We start from the raw sequence: 18,542 nt of genomic DNA on the forward strand, positions 1-18,542 counted from the left end.
TTTAGTAGAGACGGGGTTTCACCGTGTTAGCCAGGATGGTCTCGATCTCCTGACCTCGTGATCCGCCCATCTCGGCCTCCCAAAGTGCTGGGATTACAGGCTTGAGCCACCGCGCCCGGGCCCCTTACAACTTTCTTAATACCATTTCTGTTTTTCTAGTTTACTTTATTATAAGGAAATGGTATATAATACATAAAACATACCAAATATGTGTTCACTGACTATTGGTAAGGCTTCTGGTCAACAGTAGGCTATTACTAGTTAAGTTTGAGGAGAGTCAAAAGCTATACTTGAAAATAACTGTTGACAGTGGGATGGTGCCCTTAATCCCCACGTTGTTAAAAAGTCAACTATATAACTGCCTTACTTCCCAACTTACAGAACACAAAAATGCAATGTCCAAATGAATCAAAGATATACATAAAATAAAACCATACAGATAACAATGTATCTGATGCATCTGACAATACAATACAAACAATGGTGACAATACAGACATTTAAAACTCCAGCAAAATGCAAAAGGAAAAAAAGCAATGCTACAAAGAAAATTAAAAGACAAACGACAAATTGCAGAAAATATTTTCAGCATATATGGTCATTCAAAGGTGTAAGTAAAGTGCATGAACAAGGAATGCCCCCAATCACACAAAACCCACCAATAACTAATAACTGGAACAGAGATAGCCCAGTAGTGACCAAGGAGCAGCAAATTAAAACAATGAAAGCCAACTGTTCACAAAAGAGACTGGCAAGGATAGAGGCTGACACAACCCAAGATGAAAAGGATAAAGGCGATCTGAGGACATGACCCATGACGGAAAAATAATTGACACGCACATTCTACAGGGTGGTTTGACAATATGTATGCGTGTCAAAATGTAAAATAGGTCCTATTTGTATTTTCCTAAGGCAAAAGAAAAACAAAGCAATGCTGCAAAGGAAACTAACAGATACACTTACAGACTGTGTAATCTAGCCAAGCAAACTGCTAAAACTATCTATGCCTCTGTTTCCTCTTCTATAAAATGGGAATAACAACAGTGCCTACCTCTTAGCCGCTATGAGAGTTAAAAGAGCTATTAGCTGTGAAACACTGAGAAACAGCAACTGCAAAATAAAAAGCACTAAAAAACAGCTCGTTAAATAAAAACAAGCATTACATTATTAGTCATTTAAGATAATGGCACAAGTACAAAATATAATAATAATAAATCTAAAATGCATGCTCGGGACTGTTCACTTGAGTAGTGCTTTTTGATCAGAGAGAAAATTTTTAAAAAATTCTAAATGCCTATCAACTAAAGACCAATGAAGTAAAATGAGGTAAGCCCATGCATAAGAAGAAATGCTGTACAGCCTTTAAAAATGACAACAAGCAACACTGTTTTGGGTAAGGACACACAGCACAGCAGTCAAAAGCACAGACCCTGGAGCCAGCCCACCTCGCTCACAACCAGCTCCACTACTTACGGGCTGTGTGACCAAAGCAAACGGCTGAAACATCTGTGTCTTAGTTTGCTCTTCTATAAAATGGGAATAACAATAGTGCCTATCTTGGCCAGGCACAGTGGCTCATACCTGTAATCCCAAAACTTTGGGAAGCCATGGGTGGTGGATCACCTGAGGTCAATAGTTCAAGACCAGCCTGGCCAACATGGTGAAACTCCATCTCTACTAAAAATACAAAAAATTAGCTGGGCGTGGGGGCAGATGCCTATAATTGCAGCTACTTGGGAGGCTGAGGCAGGAGAATCACTTGAACCTGGGAGGTAGAGGTTGCAGTGGGCTGAGATTGTGCCACTGCACTCCAGCCTGGGCAACAAGAGCAAAACTCCATCTCAAAAAAAAAAAAAAAAAAAAATAGTGCCTACCTCTTAAGCTACCATGAGAAGTAAAATGACTATGAGTTGTAAAACATTGAGAACAGCTACTGTCACATACAAAAAGCGCTAGAAAACAGCTTGTTAAATAAAAAATATTGTGATGAAAACTGTATCTGCCACATTAATGAGTGAAAAAAGATCACAGAATATTACATACAATTTCAGTTCTGAAAAATACATACGGGCGTACCCAGAATGGAGGAGGGCCTTCTCTTTTTCAGTGTAACAGTCATTGACCCCAGGCAGTGACATTTTGGAATATTTTTACTTTCTTAGTATTTTCTGTTTCATTACAGGTATTAAAAACTGAAACAAACAAAGGTAATAATATCCAATAGGCATTCTCAGACACTCCTGGAATCTAAGTTGATGTGAGCTTTCTGGGGAGAGATCTGGCAATATTAATATACTTTCCAACCCAGCAACCTGCTTTTAGGAATTGATCCTAGAAAAATCATAACACAAGTCTACAAATATGTATACATACTAACACACACACACCCATTTAGGAATAGTTATTAAAGCATTGCTTACAACAGTTAAAAACTGATAAAAACCTAAGTTTTCATCAATTGTACCCTGGTTGGTACAAACAGAATGCTTTATGGCACTGACGGAGCCACATGGAAAGATGGTTTTGGTGAAGGTCTTGATCACGCAGGGAGAGACTCTGCACTCTGCTGTGATGGGGAGACACTGAGGCACTGTGTTTTACAGCAGCAGTCCCCAACCTTTTTGGCACCAGCGACTGGTTTCATGGAAGATAATTTTTCCACAGATGGTGGGGTGGGGCGGTTGGGGATGGAACTGTTCCACCTCAGATCTTAAGCACTAGATTCTCATAAGGAGCACGCACCCTAGATCCCTCGCATGCACAGTTTACAGGAGGGCTCATGTTCCCACGAGAAGTGAATGTCGCAGCTGATCTGACAGGAGGCAGAGCTCAGGTGGTAACGCCGGCTCACCAACCACTCCCCTGCCATGCAGCCTGGTTCCTAGCAGGCCACAGACTGCTACCAGCCTGTAGCCCACGGGTTGGGGACCTCTGTTTCAGAGAGCTGACGCTAAGGGCAGTGCAGACTGGCGAACGGCCATAGACCCAACCGAACTTCTGGGCCTCCAGGGTCTGTGCTGTTGACTTTGAGCCTCAAACCCAGAGCTTGACCTGAGGTCTGGAAGAATGGGAAGCAGAAAAATTTAGTGTTGCAAAAGAGCAAAGTCTCTGATTTCTAGCCATAACTGTGCAGAGTCCAGGAGTGCCTCAGAAGGAACCTGACAGGAAAAACCCTGTGAAGGTACAAACAAAAGGGATTCTCGAGAAGACAGCACCAAATGGTCGGAGAGAACTGGATTCTCTGAAGGGCTCAGGCAGTGCAGAAACTACAGACAGCAGAGCTGCCTCGATGGCTAGCACTGATGAAAACACAACACCGTTACCTAGCTGTGCTGGAGCAGGGGCATGCATGTGTACGCATGGGAGGCAGAGAGAGAGACAGAGAGAAAGGGAGAGAGAGAGAGGGAGACAGAGTGTGTGCATGCACGCATAAGAGGGTAGGGGAAAGACTCCATAACCCAAATCCAGTGATTAACAAATCACTGGAAATCAGAGCTTCGGGTTCAGGGGAGGTCCATCCTAATCCTTCGTCTTTCAACCGTTTCATTTCTAAAATTATCTTTATTTCCCAAAAGGACTTTAGGTTCTGAAACACGATACGGATTCTTCTGAAATGACAGCACTCCCGGGCTACAGCTCTCACACGGCAATTACTCAGGCTCCATTTAGGGACAGCTCCACCTCCTTTGATCCTCATGGGTTATTTTCATGAGCCCGTGCAGCCCCACAGGGTTTTACATCATTGCCTTGAGAGTTATTTATGAGAGGGAACAGTGTCTAGTATTTTCTACAACTTGTACAGATGTTGGCAATGAGCCTTGGCCACCAACCTAGATGTTCCATAAATATTAGTTGATGAGTGACTTAATAATTCACCCAAACTATGATAGGGTTTTGCAAACCAAGAGTCTTGCTCATTGCAGGGAGGCATTTATAATGAAGAATTTAAGAACAGGGGTCAGAGTAGGACGGCCTGGGTTCAAAGGCCAGGTCCCCTTAATAACTAAAGGACCCTAAACAAATTACTTAATCTCTCAGAGTCTAAACGCCCTTATCCATGAAGCAGGAAGGATGACAACAGTAGTGTATCCATGTGGTTATGAACGGCTCTCTGTAATAGCTGGCATTCACTCGGTGCTTTTGATACGGCAGGTACTACTGGAAGCACTTTACAAATCCTATCTCACTTAATTGTCAAAGCAACCATAGGAGACAGTACTGCTTTTATTCCAATTTTACAGATGAGGAAACTGAGGCAAAATGAAGTTAATAAGTGCAGAAGCTGGGATGCAAACCCAGATAGTTATAACCCAGAGCCTATGTTCTTAATGAGAACTGCCTCCCACATAACATGGTTAGCACAATACAAAACAGAAAGAACTTAAACACGGGATACAGTTTGAAGGCTTCAAAAATGGTGCAAGGACCCAACAACAGAACCCACAGCAGAGGCCCTAACCGCTCCAGTGTAGCCTTGCTATTTCATTCCTCCGACGAAGGCCATCTGCAGACACGCTACCGCACAGCGACTTCATCCCCTGGTCACATTTATCCGCCTTTCAGCCTCTCTTAGAAGCTGCTTCAGAGCTGAAGCCTAGTCAAGAACGTATCTGAAGGAAGTACCTGATAGTCTTTATTTTCTTCAAGAATGCCCACCAAAATCTAGTCCTCAGCCAACACTGGCCCATCAAGGTCCCTCATAGGAGCCTTGAGGATCCTAACTGCTGCACTTCGGCCCACATGGCCCCATCCATCCAATAGACATCCCTCCTTCCTTTAATTCAATACCACCCAAACTGTGACACCAGGTTCGCTCCCGACTTTGCATCAGAATGCTCTCTCCTGTTGACAATTTGTTATCCATTAACATGATGCATTTAAAACCTTGTCTTCTTTCCCAGAACATAAGCTCAGCAAAGGTAGAGGCTGTGTTTTACCATCCCTGCAACTCTCAAAGCATCTAGCACAGCAGCCCCCTGACCTGCATGCCATGGGCATCAACTCCCAGATGACACATTCACTTCAAAGATTACTTACAGTAATAGTCAGTCATCATTAAGAAAATAAGCACTTTTCCAGATGGGTGAGAGCTGAATAAATATGGGCTATTTCCCAGTAGTAACTGACCCAGTGAAACCTGATATTAGCAGATACACCTCTTCATAAGAAATGGACATGTTCAGCCATTTGGCAGCATTTACCTGCCTCTCCTTCCTCCTCACCCAAATTCAGCACGATAATGCAGATGTGCTTCCGCAGCTGGCGCGTGTTGGAGAACTTCCGACAGCACTTGCTACACTCCAAGCTGCTTGGGGGCAGGCTGCTCCCATCCTCCGGAGCCAGCGGGCCGTCCTCAGTCGGACTCACGATGTTTTCTGCCAGCTCCTCTTCTGTGCTGGGTTTCTTCGTGGACCCCTTAGGCCTGCCTCTCTTCCTCTTCATGACCAAAAACTCTACAGAGGAAACAAGAGGGCACAACGGAGTCACACGAGACGGTACTGCAGGGCTCACGCTCACCCTCCAAGCGTGAGAATATGTTCAGATTTCACATTTTATTAAAAATGAAAAACCTGAAGTGATTCCACAGCTGCAAACAATTATCTTTGGTGCTAATATCATTGCATCTGTGTACTAATGGGTAATCAATGTTCTAATGTTCTGATTCAAGAAAATCAGTTTATTGGCATCTCTGTACATCTTTCTGCAGCAATGCTGGGAGGATTTTAAGTTGCGGCTGTCAACCCCCTGCTCACAAATCCTGCCCCTTGTTAAGCACCATTTCTGCTGAAATCCAGTTCTCAGAAACTGCTTAGGGACTTCTCTGCAAAGCGTTCTCAAAGGCTGCTGAGCTTGTCATGCCCTTAATGAGTTACACAACTATTCAGATTATTTCAAGGAGTCATAATTATTAGAGCCAAATAGTCCTGGCAAGAAAAAGAAAAAATAATTACAATCTAAAGCCACAAATTATAGCACTAAAGACAATAACAATATTTTTCCAGTTTCCTAGAGACCTAGTGATTTTCAATGGCATGATCACAGCTGCTTTAGAGCAAGTTTAAAATCATTTTACAACTTGTGTTTCTTCTCAATTAGTGTTAATTTTTAAGGCATTCATCTCCAGAATGAAGGTGGGAATAAAGAGGGGTGAGCGGGCCTGGGTGCGGTGGTTCATGCCTGTAATCCCAGCACTTTGGGAGGCTGAGGTGGGTGGATCACGAGGTCAGGAGATCAAGACCATCCTGGCTAACGCGGTAAAAATCCCATCTCTACAAAAAAATACAAAAAAAAAAAAAATTAGTCGGGCACGGTGGCGGCGCCTGTAGTCCCAGCTACTCGGGAGGCTGAGGCAGGAGAATGGCGTGAACCTGGGAGGCGGAGCTTGCAGTGAGCCGAGATCGCGCCACTGCACTCCAGCCTGGGCGACAGAGAACAGGGGTGAGCGGGCACTATCTTGGGTACACGTGTATCTGTAGATATCAGGATGTCTCTCAGGTCCCTTCCTGCTCTCTCTAAAGCTGTTGCTCTACGCAGTAGGACACCAGCCACTTTATCACACTGCTACTACCGTGAGGACCCATTAAGTAAGTCACTTGTGCTCACAAATCAAAGAGGGAGGCCACAGGGGCAGAAGGGAGCAGAGATGGACAGGACAGTCTGGGGCAGAGTCTGCAGGGACACAACAGCCTGACCACAGGGAATCTGGACAAGGAAGCCTGCCTTGGTACGGGGTACCCAAGACCTCAGGGAAACCTGGCACCAGAATGAGGCAAGAGATTTCCTGGGAAAGGAGGGCTCTTGCTGGAACAGAGCTTCGACCGAACTGCAACACCACTGGTGAGTAGGTCAGCTTTGGCTGAAAGATCCAAACCAGAGCACTGCACCAGGGCAGCCAGCGAGATTCCTGCCTTCACTCTGTCTCCCTGGCGCATGGTGGGCAGGGGAGCACAAAGGAGGAGAAGGTACTTAATGACAGGAAGGCAAACCGATAAAACAAGGGACAGAAGGCCCTGGGAGCCCTCCCTAGATTTAAACAAGGAGAACAAAGGCTGTGTTTACAGGAAAACCAGCCCGTGTGCACGGGAGAGGGGAGGAAAGAAATAAAAGGTACAGAGTAAGAAGAAACCATTTCCCTTGGAGTCTTTAAAACTTTTCTCCTTATTCTTTTTCACAACAAGGTGTACTTGCACAACCTACTGAAGCAGCAATTCATATCAGAGAAGCAGAATTAGCAGAGAGGCTACAAAACACCCACCTCGTGTCATGTCAGCTGAGTTCCAGAAACAGGGTGCCTAACAGTTTACTGAAGTCTGTGGCCCAGGTCTAAACCCAGTGACAGACTCTGCCATCCCGCAGACACAAGCCACTCCCCTGAAACACTCTACGAGGATGCGATTGTGTAGTGAAGAATTAACTTTACCCAAAGAGAAGTCTGGCCTTTGCCCTTGGCTACAGGGAGGTGATTTCTGGGCCCCCAGATGTCCCTCTGATAGGAGCATCTTTGTTTACCCAGGGACTTTGGCCACCAGACAAACAATGGGATTTATGATGGGGACTTTGGAAAACAAAAGGCATCAGTCAGAACCTACAGGAGGGACAGGGAGTAAAAGGTGGCATGTGGGCAGTGTGTCATGGAGTCCTAATAAAAGCTCGGGATACCAAGGCTCGAGTGAGCTTCCCTGATTAGAAATACTCTTGAGTGCTATCCTACATTGTAGCCAGGAGAGAGGTAACTTTGCTCAGGACTCCATGGGTGGACCAAAAGCTCCACGTCTGGGACCTTCCCAGTCTGCGACTTTACCCACACACCTCTTTCCCTTTAATTGGCTAATTTGCATCCTTTGAGTATAATCAAATTATAATAATGAGGACAGGGCTTTCCTGAGTTCTGTGAGTTATTCTAGCAAATTCTCAAAGCTGAGAGAGGCCATAGGGACCTTCCAAATCTGTAGTAGTAAGAAAGAAGTAAGGGTGGTCCAGGAGACCCCCCCAAACTTGCGGCTGGGATCAGGAGTCTTGGGCGGACTTGCTCGTCTTGTGGAGAACTGTGCCCTTAAGCTTGAGTTTAGCAAACTTACTGTTGCGGGGTACCCAGTATTTTCTCCACACAGACTCAATGGAGCACACGGAGCCACAGTGCTTGCATGTGCTGGAGCACAGCACAGTGTGCGGTACAGCAGCCATTGTGAGTCTCCCCTCCCCCAGACTGGAGACTCCTCAAAGGCTGAGTCCCTGTCCTGATTACTTTGTAACCCCCTCAGCACCTAACCTGGTGCCCTGCACAGCAGGCAGCCAGCAAGCAACTCTGGGTGAATTAAACTGATGAGCAATGCACAATTAATTCCACGGCAACGAAGAAATAAAATCGGCCTGAAAGCTTTGGAAAACCTCAAACACGATGGTGACAAAACTAATCTTCCAGCTTGCTGCATCCATAATTCAGATCCTCAAGACCAATTAGCTAGCTAAAAATGAAATATTCATAAATGAACTTGAATAATTTAAGCTCCGAAAATGAGTTGCTGCTGTCAACTACTCGCATTTTATGGCAGAGCTGAGAACCTTGGAACTGGGCAAGGAAAATCATGTAACCTCTAAATCAAAACATTTCAATGGAGTTAGCTTTAATTCTTCTTCCTCCCTCTAAATTCCTTTATTTAATCTGTCACTAAACTCTATGGACTTTGCCCTAAAGATGTCTGTCTAGTAAATCCCCTCTCTGTTCACACAGCGACCTCACCACCCAGATCCCTGCACAGTTTCCACATTCCAGCTTCCTGCTCTGGGCTTTCTCTGTCTCCATCCCTCATCTGTCATTCCCTCACTCTAGAACCTTCCATAGTTCTGGATGCTTTGCCCACAACTCTCAGGCCTGGCCTTCAAGGTCCTTTAGCACGTGATCCAACCCTACACATATGCACGTGCGCACGCAAACACGCGCACGCGCACGCATACACACACACACACACACAGTGCCCCCACTTCCTTCTTCCTCCCCCTTGACTGTTCAGGGCAATTTTCTAGACTTCTCCAAATATATCTACAGAGAATGCCTGTCTCTTTTCACTTACTGTGACCACCTCCTTCACTACAAATCAGACACCAAGCCCCAGTTCAAATCCTAACATGTCTGGTCCAATTAAGACCTCAGTGCCTCCTCCATGAGGTGTCCCCAGCTAAGTGAGCAGGATGACTATCCTCACAGCTTGATTCGAATCACAGTGTGAGCCACACACACGTAGGGTGTGTATGTGCCCGGACCACTCCCTGATTGTTCCTATTTTTCCCCACCTTTTATGAAAAACCCTGAGGTCTGAGCTGGCCTTTTAATTCCTGGGTCCCACAGGGTCTTGAACAGAGCTGGATGTGGAGTAGATACAAGTAATAAGAACACACTGATCCACTGTTTGATGATAGGAAAAGAAACATCTGGAAAAGAAGCCATTTCCTGCATCCCCAGTTTCCAACAGGAAGAAAGGGCTGAGCCACAGAGCCTCTTAACCCTGCTCTAAATCCACAGTTTGGGGACAACTTCCTCTTAGAAAATCATCCTTGCAGATCCAAGGCCAAAAACTAGCAAGGGGCAGAGAATCAGCCAAAGGATTTCTTCTAACTCAATCAAAACACAACATGAACATTATGAAAAAAATAGCCCAACATTATCAAAAATTTAATAATGTAAGCCCTTTATTTGTGCATCACTCAAGTTTGCAAGGCACTTTCCCAGCTATTATCTCATTTTAGCCTTATAAAAATCTTAAGAGATGGATGTAGCAAACATAATGTCCTCAATAGGAAAAGAAACAAGGGATGCAATGGTTCAAGTGGCTTGGCACATTTTCCAGAACCAGCTGCTGAGCACACAGAACTGGAATCTGGGTTTCCTTATTCCCAGACAAAAATGTTTCTGCAGAATCACATACCCCTGAAGCATGGGTAAGAAAAGGTCAGCTTTAGATACTTTAATAGAGATAATCTGTGCTGTGCAGAGAATGCTGGCTTGGAGCTGGACTGACCTGGGTTCGAATCTCCCCTGAACCTCCGTTTCCAATGTGAAAAATAAACACAAAACTGCCTCTATTTTAGAGTCACTACCGATAAAAGCAATCCATTACGATGCTGAGCACAGAACTCAGGAGGTGATTGATAAATGGCAACTGTTTAATATTATGGCCATAGTCATTAAGATTCTGACTTAGAATATCTCTTTTAAGAAACTATTATCCTCCCACCTGGTCCACAGTTAGATAATATGATTGCCTGATGTACATGCATTCTCATTCATTCTGACTCAATATGCATTTTTTCCTTAAGTTCTTCATTTTAAAATAGCTCTTACACCAGGAAATCCAATACAGAATTAAAGACCCACAAATTTTATTATGCCTGAAACCCTGGATAAGGCCAGCTTCCCAGCACTCGCACAGGGCAGCTCAATCTCTAGTCACGCCAACTCCAGAATTTCAGAAAATCCTGAAAGACTAACATTTTAAGGCCCTGACAGTCAATCTCCCTGACGTTTATTTCCAAAGCTCAGGAAGCAGTAGGGGAGACAATGAATTATTTATCATAAATAAGGGAACACAAGCCTCTTAGGTTTATGAGGACTGCAATATCCCCTTCGCAGGGACAGACTGCATCCTGTTCCACAATGCCAGGCACCAGGGAGGATGAAGGCATCCCAAGCCTGTTCCTTATACTTTTACCAGCCATATCGTGGAAATGCCATGTAAATAATGGTGATAACTAATCATTATCAAGCACATATATCTCAGGCACCATGCTAAGCACTTCACATGCATGACCTCATTTAATCCCCAAGGGAAGCATTAGTATGATCCCCATCATATAGTCGAGGTCACTGAGGCTTAAGAAGATTAACTAATTTGCTCCAAGGTCAGGGAATTAATAAATGGCAGAATCAACAATTGAATACAGACCTTTTTGCCTCAAAGTCAGTGAACTTCATACCCATGTCATAGCAAGTCCTTTGGACAGTTCAACTAATATCTGAGCACAGAAATAACACACTGTGACCTCTTCACTAAGTTCTGCAGGAAAATGATGATAGTCTCATGCAGTGACAAGCTTCAGTGTGACCCCACTCCCTGGGCTGGGAAGTACATGGATGTAAGGTACAGGAGGGTACAAAGTCTATCAGGCAGTCACTATGGACTAAGGCATCATGTATGAACATGCACTTGTCTCAGAACCTATGAAAAAGGCCAGTATCTTATCTCCCTTTGACAGATGACAAAAGTCACAGCCTGGAGGGGCCATGCCACTTGCCTAAGCCCCCAGCAGAGCCTTAAGGCTGTGGTGCAGACTGTGCCCTGTGTGAGGCGGTGACTGAAGACTCACCAGGGCCAAACTCCACTAGCCAAGCTGTAAGCTCTGGCACTGGCTGCATCAGCTCTGAGCATGTTTTATGTTTGTTCACCCAGAAACAGCTCCTGTTACTAGCTCATCCCCTCAGAATGGTGACACCTTTTGTAATCTGCACAAAGGTCCCTATGTGCCAGCCAAGGCCCCAGCAATCATGTGAAAGCTCCAGGAACGGAGCCTAAGTCTGATTCCAAGACGTGTGCCCTTTCCACTACACTGCGCGGCTGACCATGCATATCAGAGGGCTCAGTGTTCGTACATGCACTCAGAATGACTTGATTTGTGGTAAATGCCCAGAAGAGACAACATACAGATTTAAACATAGACATCAACCTCCCCTGGGAAGCCTCCTTTTACCCTCACATTAGAGGACGTCTTTAGCAGCCTGAACTTAACCGCGCAGAGGCCCTCACCCTGCTGCACTGAAACTGCCTTTTTGCCTATTTGCCATTCGCCAGCTAGGCGGCCAGAGTCAACAGCCTGTGGGCCCCTCCTGCAGCCCCAGCACCTAGCACAGCACCCAGACATACAGTAGGCACCCAACAAACAGTTAATGACTACAGAGGTGGAAAGGGGGAGGGGAGAGGAAAGGAAAGGAAAGATGAGAAAGGAAGAGTTCCTACAGAGGGTCTGAAATGAGAGAGAAGATGGGAGTCAAAACAAGGCTCTTGGGAGACCCATGTACATTCTTCCTCAATTGCCCCAGCCTCCATCAGGATAAATGAATGCATGTGTGTGCACACACACTCTCACACACACATGCTCATACACACCCATATACAAAATCATACACGTGCACACACATATCCATATACACAATCATACACACATACACAAGCACCCACACAACCACACACGCACACTCACACACGCCATGTACACAACCACATACACATGTGCACACTCACAAATGTACTGTATACACAATCTCATACACAAATGTGCACTTATACATGTGCCCACCACACACACATGCACTTACACATGTGCCCACAACACACAGCACACTCACAAACGTGCCCATACTCACAATCACACACACATGTATACTCACAATGCGCCCAGATATGCAATCACACACATGCACACTCACATGCGCCTATACAGTATCACACACATGCACACTCACACACCATCTATACACACACATATGTGCACACTCAAACATGCCCACATACACAATCACACACATATGTGCACACTCAAACATGCCCACATACACAATCACACACATATGTGCACACTCAAACATGCCTATATGCACAATCACACACATGCACAGAAACACACCCATGTACACACATACATGTGCACTCACAAACACACCCATATACATACATGCAGAGGTATGCTCACACACTCACATGCACATGTGATCATACACACGAGAATAAGCTTGGTCCATTAGGAAATTTCTTCTTGGATCACCACCAGAGGTTTGATGAGGAAAAGAGGAGGAAAATGAAAGGTCTTTCTGCAGATCACTTCCTACATGAGCAAAAAAGATTAAAAGGCTATAAAATAAACCAGAGGATTTCAGTGCCTTCATGTTATAACGAGAGACCAAAATAATAAATCAATTACTACTCAGTTAAAGGTTTAATTAAACCATTTCAAGTATCTCTCAACTTAAAATGAATTGTGAAGGTTAAACCTGAATGAAAATCATTAGAGAGAAACTAAGCCTCTACAAGCCTCAAATTTTATGAACTTTCACAAAGAGAAAAAGAAAGACTTGAAGTTCATAATGAAAGACTTTTAAAAAAATTTGTCATATTAAAAGGCTGAGTTTAACTAACAAATTAATGCTTTTCAAAATTAAACTACACAGACAAAAGTAGTTTAGCATACACACAAAAAAGAAAATATATTCAAGAAGAATTTGTCAAAAGTAAATTATTTAATAAAGGAAAATAATTTATAAAAGTAGGCTCAGTGATAAGAATTTGATTGTTCCTGGACTACCACCATAACATGCAAATAACATCAAATCAGCTGGGCCTAAATCCCTCCCCCTCACTTACTAAATAGGTAATCTTGAGCATGCTGTTTTAACTCCTCTGAGTCCCTAAGCCACGTATTCCTCTTTAGAAAATCTGGGCATCAGCCAGGAAATAGATGTGAATAACCCTATAACCCAACAAATTCTAATACACATACTGAACATGCCACCCAGCAACAGCAGAATACAAAGTATTCTCAAGTCCACATGAAAAATTCTCCAAAACAGACAACATATTAGGCCATAAGTCAAGTCTGTATACATTTAAAAGAACTGGGCTGGGCGCGGTGGCTCACGCCTCTAATCCCAGTACTTTGGGAGGCCGAGGCGGGCAGATCACAAGGTCAGAAGTTTGAGAGTAGCCTGGTCAACATGGTGAAACACAGTCTCTACTAAAAAAAAAAAAAATACAAAAATTAACAGGGTGTGGTGGCGGGTGCCTGTAGTCCTAGCTACTCAGGAGGTTGAGGCAGGAGAATCGCTTGAAAACGGAAGGCAGAGGTTGCAGTGAGCTAAGATCACGCCACTGCACTCCAGCCTGGGCGAAAGAGCGAAACTCCACCTCAAAAAAAAAAAAAAAAAGAAAAGAAAGAAAGAATGGAAATCATTCAAGTATGTGGAATTAAATTAGAAATAAAAAGGAAGAAATTTGGGAAATTCAAAAATTGATGAAAATTAAATGGTACTCTTAAATAGCCATTGGGCCAAAAAGGAAATCATAAGGGAAATTAGAAATACTTTGAGATGAACAAAACAAAAACACAACATACCAAAACTTATAGGATGTAGCAAAAGCAATTCTAAAAAGAAAGTTTATTGACTACATTAGAAAAAAAGAAAAATCTCAAATAAACAACATAATTTTACAACTCAAGGAATTAGACAAAGAATAAACTAAGCCCAAAGTGAGCAGATAGAAGGAAATAATAGAGTAGAACAGAAACAAACACGATAGTAAAAGACTAAAAAAGATCAACAAACTAAGAGTTTGTTTTTTGAAAAGATAAACACAGTTGAGAAACCCTTAGCTAGACTAACCAAGAAAAAAAGAGAGGCCACAAATGAATTAAATTAAATAAAAAAGGACACATTATAAGTGGCACCACAGTAAGACAAACGATCATAAGAGACTACTATCAACAATTATATGCCAACCAACTAGATAACCTAGAAAAAAAACTGATAAATTTTTAGAATCACACAATCTACCAAGACTGGATCATAAAGAAATAGAAAAACTGAATAGACCAATAACAAGTAAGGAAACTGAATCAGTAATCAAAATCTCCCAACAAAGAAAAGTTCAGGACCAGGTGGTTTCACTGGTGAATTCTACCAAACATTTAAAAAAGAATTAATTCCAGTTCTACTCAGGTTCTACAAAAAAAACTAAAGAGGAGGGAATACCTCCCAACTCATTTTGTAAGGCCAAAGCTAGACAGATAATACAAAAAAAAGAAAATTACAGGCCAATATTCCTGATAATACAAAAAATACTCAAAAAATGCTAACAAACCAGATTCAACAGCACATTAAAAAAATTACACACCATGATACAGAGGGAGTTATCACTGAGATGCAAGGCTGGTTCAACACATTCAAATAAATAAATGTGATATATAACATTTATAGAATTAAGGACAAAAATCATACATGATCATCTCAATAAGTATGGGAAAAAGTTCGACAACAACCTTTCATGACAAAAACTCTCAAAAAATTAGATAACAAGGAATGTACCACAACATAATAAAGGAAAATGCTTCAACAAATGACAGAGCCACAGCTAACATAATAATCAATGTGAAAAGTTGAAAGCTCTCCTCTAAGATCAGGAATAAGTCAAGGGTGCCTACTCTCACCACTTATATTCTTCCTGGCATTGGAAATCCTAGCCAGAGTAGTTAGGTAAGCAAAAATACAAAATATGCAAAGTAAAAATGAAGGAGCAGAACTGTCTCTGTTTGTGGATGACATAATCTTAGATATAGAAAGCCCTAAAGATTATACTTCTAATAGCTTTTGGATAATGTATAAAGTTACAAATGTTACAAGATACAAAATCAACATACAAAGATCTGTTGTGTTTCTACACAAAAACAACTGAAAAAGAAAATGATCCCATTTACAATAGCGTCAAAAAAAATACTTAGGAGTAAAAGTAATCAAAGTGAAAGATCTGTACACTAAAAACTGTATCAATGAAAGAAATTGAAGATGACACAAATAAATGGAAAGATATCCCACATTCATGGATCAGAAGAATTAATATTGTTAAAATGTTCATACTAACAAAAGCAACCTATAGATTCAATGCATCCTGGGAATCTAAGGTAAAGCATGGTGACTATAACTGACAGTACTTGTACTGTATACTTAAAATTTGCTAAGACATATCTTAAATGTTTTCACCACACATATACAAATATAATGGTAGCTATGTGAGATAACAGATGTGTTAACTAACTTGACTGTGGTATCATTTCACAATATATATGTATAACAAATCATCACTGTAAACTTACACAATTTTGTTAAGTATACCTTAATAAAGCTGGAGAAAGAAAGAAAGAGAGAGACGGATCTGAAAGATACAAGAGATATCTCAAATCAACTAGGCTATCTCAAATAGCCTACCCTTTCCAACTTAAGGAAAAAAAAACAGAAGCAAACTAAATCCAATACAAGCAGAAGGACAGAAATAATAATGCCTAGAATGGAAAGAGATTATATAAAATATAGAAAAAGAAAAGAAAAAATCAACAAAACCAATGTTTTTCAAAGAAAACAGAAAATGGAAAACCTTTGACTAAACTTACCAAGAAAAATAGCTAAGACTTAATTTGCTAAAATCAATAATGAAAGGGAGAACATTACCATTTAATCTTACAAAAATCAAAATAAGAGTATTAAGAACAATTATACATCAACAAATTAGACAACCTAGATAAAATGGAAAATTCCCTAGAAAGACAAACTACTGAACCTAAATCAAAAATAGCAAATATGCATACACTTATAACAAGAGATTAAATCAGTGAAAAAATAAAAAGCCCAGGACTAAACAGTTTTACTGGTGAATTCTATCAAATGTTTAAAGAAGAATTAACACCAATACTTAAAAACTTTTCCAAAAAATATAAGAGGAGGGAACACTTCTCAAGTCATGCTATGAGGCCACTATAACCCTGAAACCAAAACCAAAGACATCAAAGACTCTAGACCAATATCTCTTATGAATATAAATGCAAATATTTTTAACAAAATACTAGGAAACCAAATCCAGCAGCACAGCAAAAGGATTATGCAACATGACCAAATGAGATCTATCCCAAAAATACAAGGGTGATGCATCCTGGCATGTAAAAACATATCAGTGTAATATACCATATTAATACAACAAATAAGAAAAAAACCACATGGTCATCTCGACAAACTCAGAAAAAGCATCTGACAAAATCCAACACCATTTTATGATTTAAAAAATAAACATCACTCAACAAACTAAGAATAAAAGGAACTTCCTTAACCTAATGAAGAATATCTGTCTCACTCACACACACACACACACGCGCACACACACACCATCATACTTAATGGCAAAAGACTAGATGCTTTCTTTCTAAGATAGTATCAGAACAAGAATGTCCACTCATCATTTCTGCTCAACCCTGTACTGGAGTTTCTTGCCAGGGCAATTAGGCAAGAAAATAAATACAAATAATCCAGATTAGAAAGGAAAAAGTAAAATTACGTCTAGTCACAGATGACAAGATTATATGTATAGACTCCTGAGGAATACACTAAAAAACTAATAAACAAGTTTTTAAAAGTTTTTTAAAAACTAATAAACAAGTTTTTAAAAGTTTTTATAAAAACTAATAAACAAGTTTTTAAAAGTTTTTATAAAAACTAATAAACAAGTTCACAAGCTCTAATAAACAAGTCCAGCAAAATTGCAGGATAAAATATCTATAAACAAGTAACAGTTGTATTTATAAACTAGCAATAAGCAATCTGAAAATAAATTATGAAAACAGTTCCATTTACAGTAGCATAAAAGGAATAAAATACTTAGGAATTAAAGTAATCAAGGAGGTATAAGAGTTGTACGTTGAAAAATACAACCCATTGTTGAAAGAAATTAAACAAGACCTAAATAAATGGAATGATATTCCATGTTCATGGATTGGAAGGTTTAAAATTGTTAAGATGGCAGTAGTCTCTAAATGGATCTTGATATGGCTTGGCTCTGTGTCCCCACCCAAATCTCACCTCGAATTATAATCCCCATAATCTGGACATGTCAAGGGTGGGACCAGGTGGAGGTAATTGGATCACAGGGGCAGTTTCCCCATGCTGTTCTCATGATAGTGAGTTCTCATAAGATCTAATAGGTTTATAAGTGTCTGGCATTTCCCCTTGTTTGCACTCACCCTGTCCTGCTGCCCTGTAAAGAAGGTGCCTGCTTCTCCTTTGCCTTCCACCATGATCTTAAGTTTCCTGAGGCCTCCTCAGCAATGAGGAACTATGAGTCAATTAAACCGCTTTTCTTTTCTTTTCTTTTTCTTTTTCTTTTTGAGACAGAGTCTTGCTCTGTCACCCAGGCTGGAGTGCAGTGGTGCCATCTCAGCTCACTGCAACCTCCGCTTCCCAGGTTGAAGCAATTCTTCAGCTGCCTTGGCCTACCGAGAAGCTGGAACTCCAGGCACGCACCACCACACCCGGCTAATTTTTGTATTTTTAGCAGAGACAGGGTGTCACCATACTGGCCAGGCTGGTCTCGAACTCCTGACCTCACGATCCGCCCACCTCAGCTTCCCAAAGTGCTGGGATTACAAGCATAAGCCACTACGCCCAGCCTAAACCTCTTTTCTTTATAAAATACTCAGGTATTTCTTCATAGCAGTGTGAGAATAAACTAATACAGATCTAATGCAATCTCAAACAAGCTGATCCTAAAATTCATGTCGAATTGCAAAAGACCTTGAAGAGTCAAAACAATCTTGATAAAGAAGAACAAAGTTGGAAGATTCAAACTTCCCCATTTCAAAACTTACTACAAAGTTACAGCCATCTAAACAGTATAGTACTGACATTAGAAGAGACATACTGATCAATGAAATAGATTTCAGAGTCCAGAATTAAACTCATAT

General features: G+C 41.5%; 1 protein-coding gene across 3 annotated transcripts in view; it reads right to left on the minus strand.

Annotated features, from left to right (window-relative positions):
• Nucleotides 1-18,542, minus strand: part of ZFAT (zinc finger and AT-hook domain containing) — a 236,029-nt gene that overhangs the window by 160,676 nt on the left and 56,811 nt on the right. For 2 of the 3 annotated variants that reach the window (XM_077942881.1, XM_015146035.3), the window contains exon 3: nt 5,201-5,452. In XM_077942881.1, coding sequence (XP_077799007.1) covers nt 5,201-5,452 — 252 coding nt within the window. Of the gene's footprint in view, nt 1-5,200; nt 5,453-5,775; nt 6,269-7,254; nt 7,449-18,542 lie in introns of those variants that run through there. The other variant, XM_077942882.1, reaches the window with a different exon arrangement.

The sequence above is a fragment of the Macaca mulatta genome, chromosome 8 (genome assembly GCF_049350105.2).
Source record: "Macaca mulatta isolate MMU2019108-1 chromosome 8, T2T-MMU8v2.0, whole genome shotgun sequence".
NCBI lineage: Eukaryota > Metazoa > Chordata > Mammalia > Primates > Cercopithecidae > Macaca > Macaca mulatta.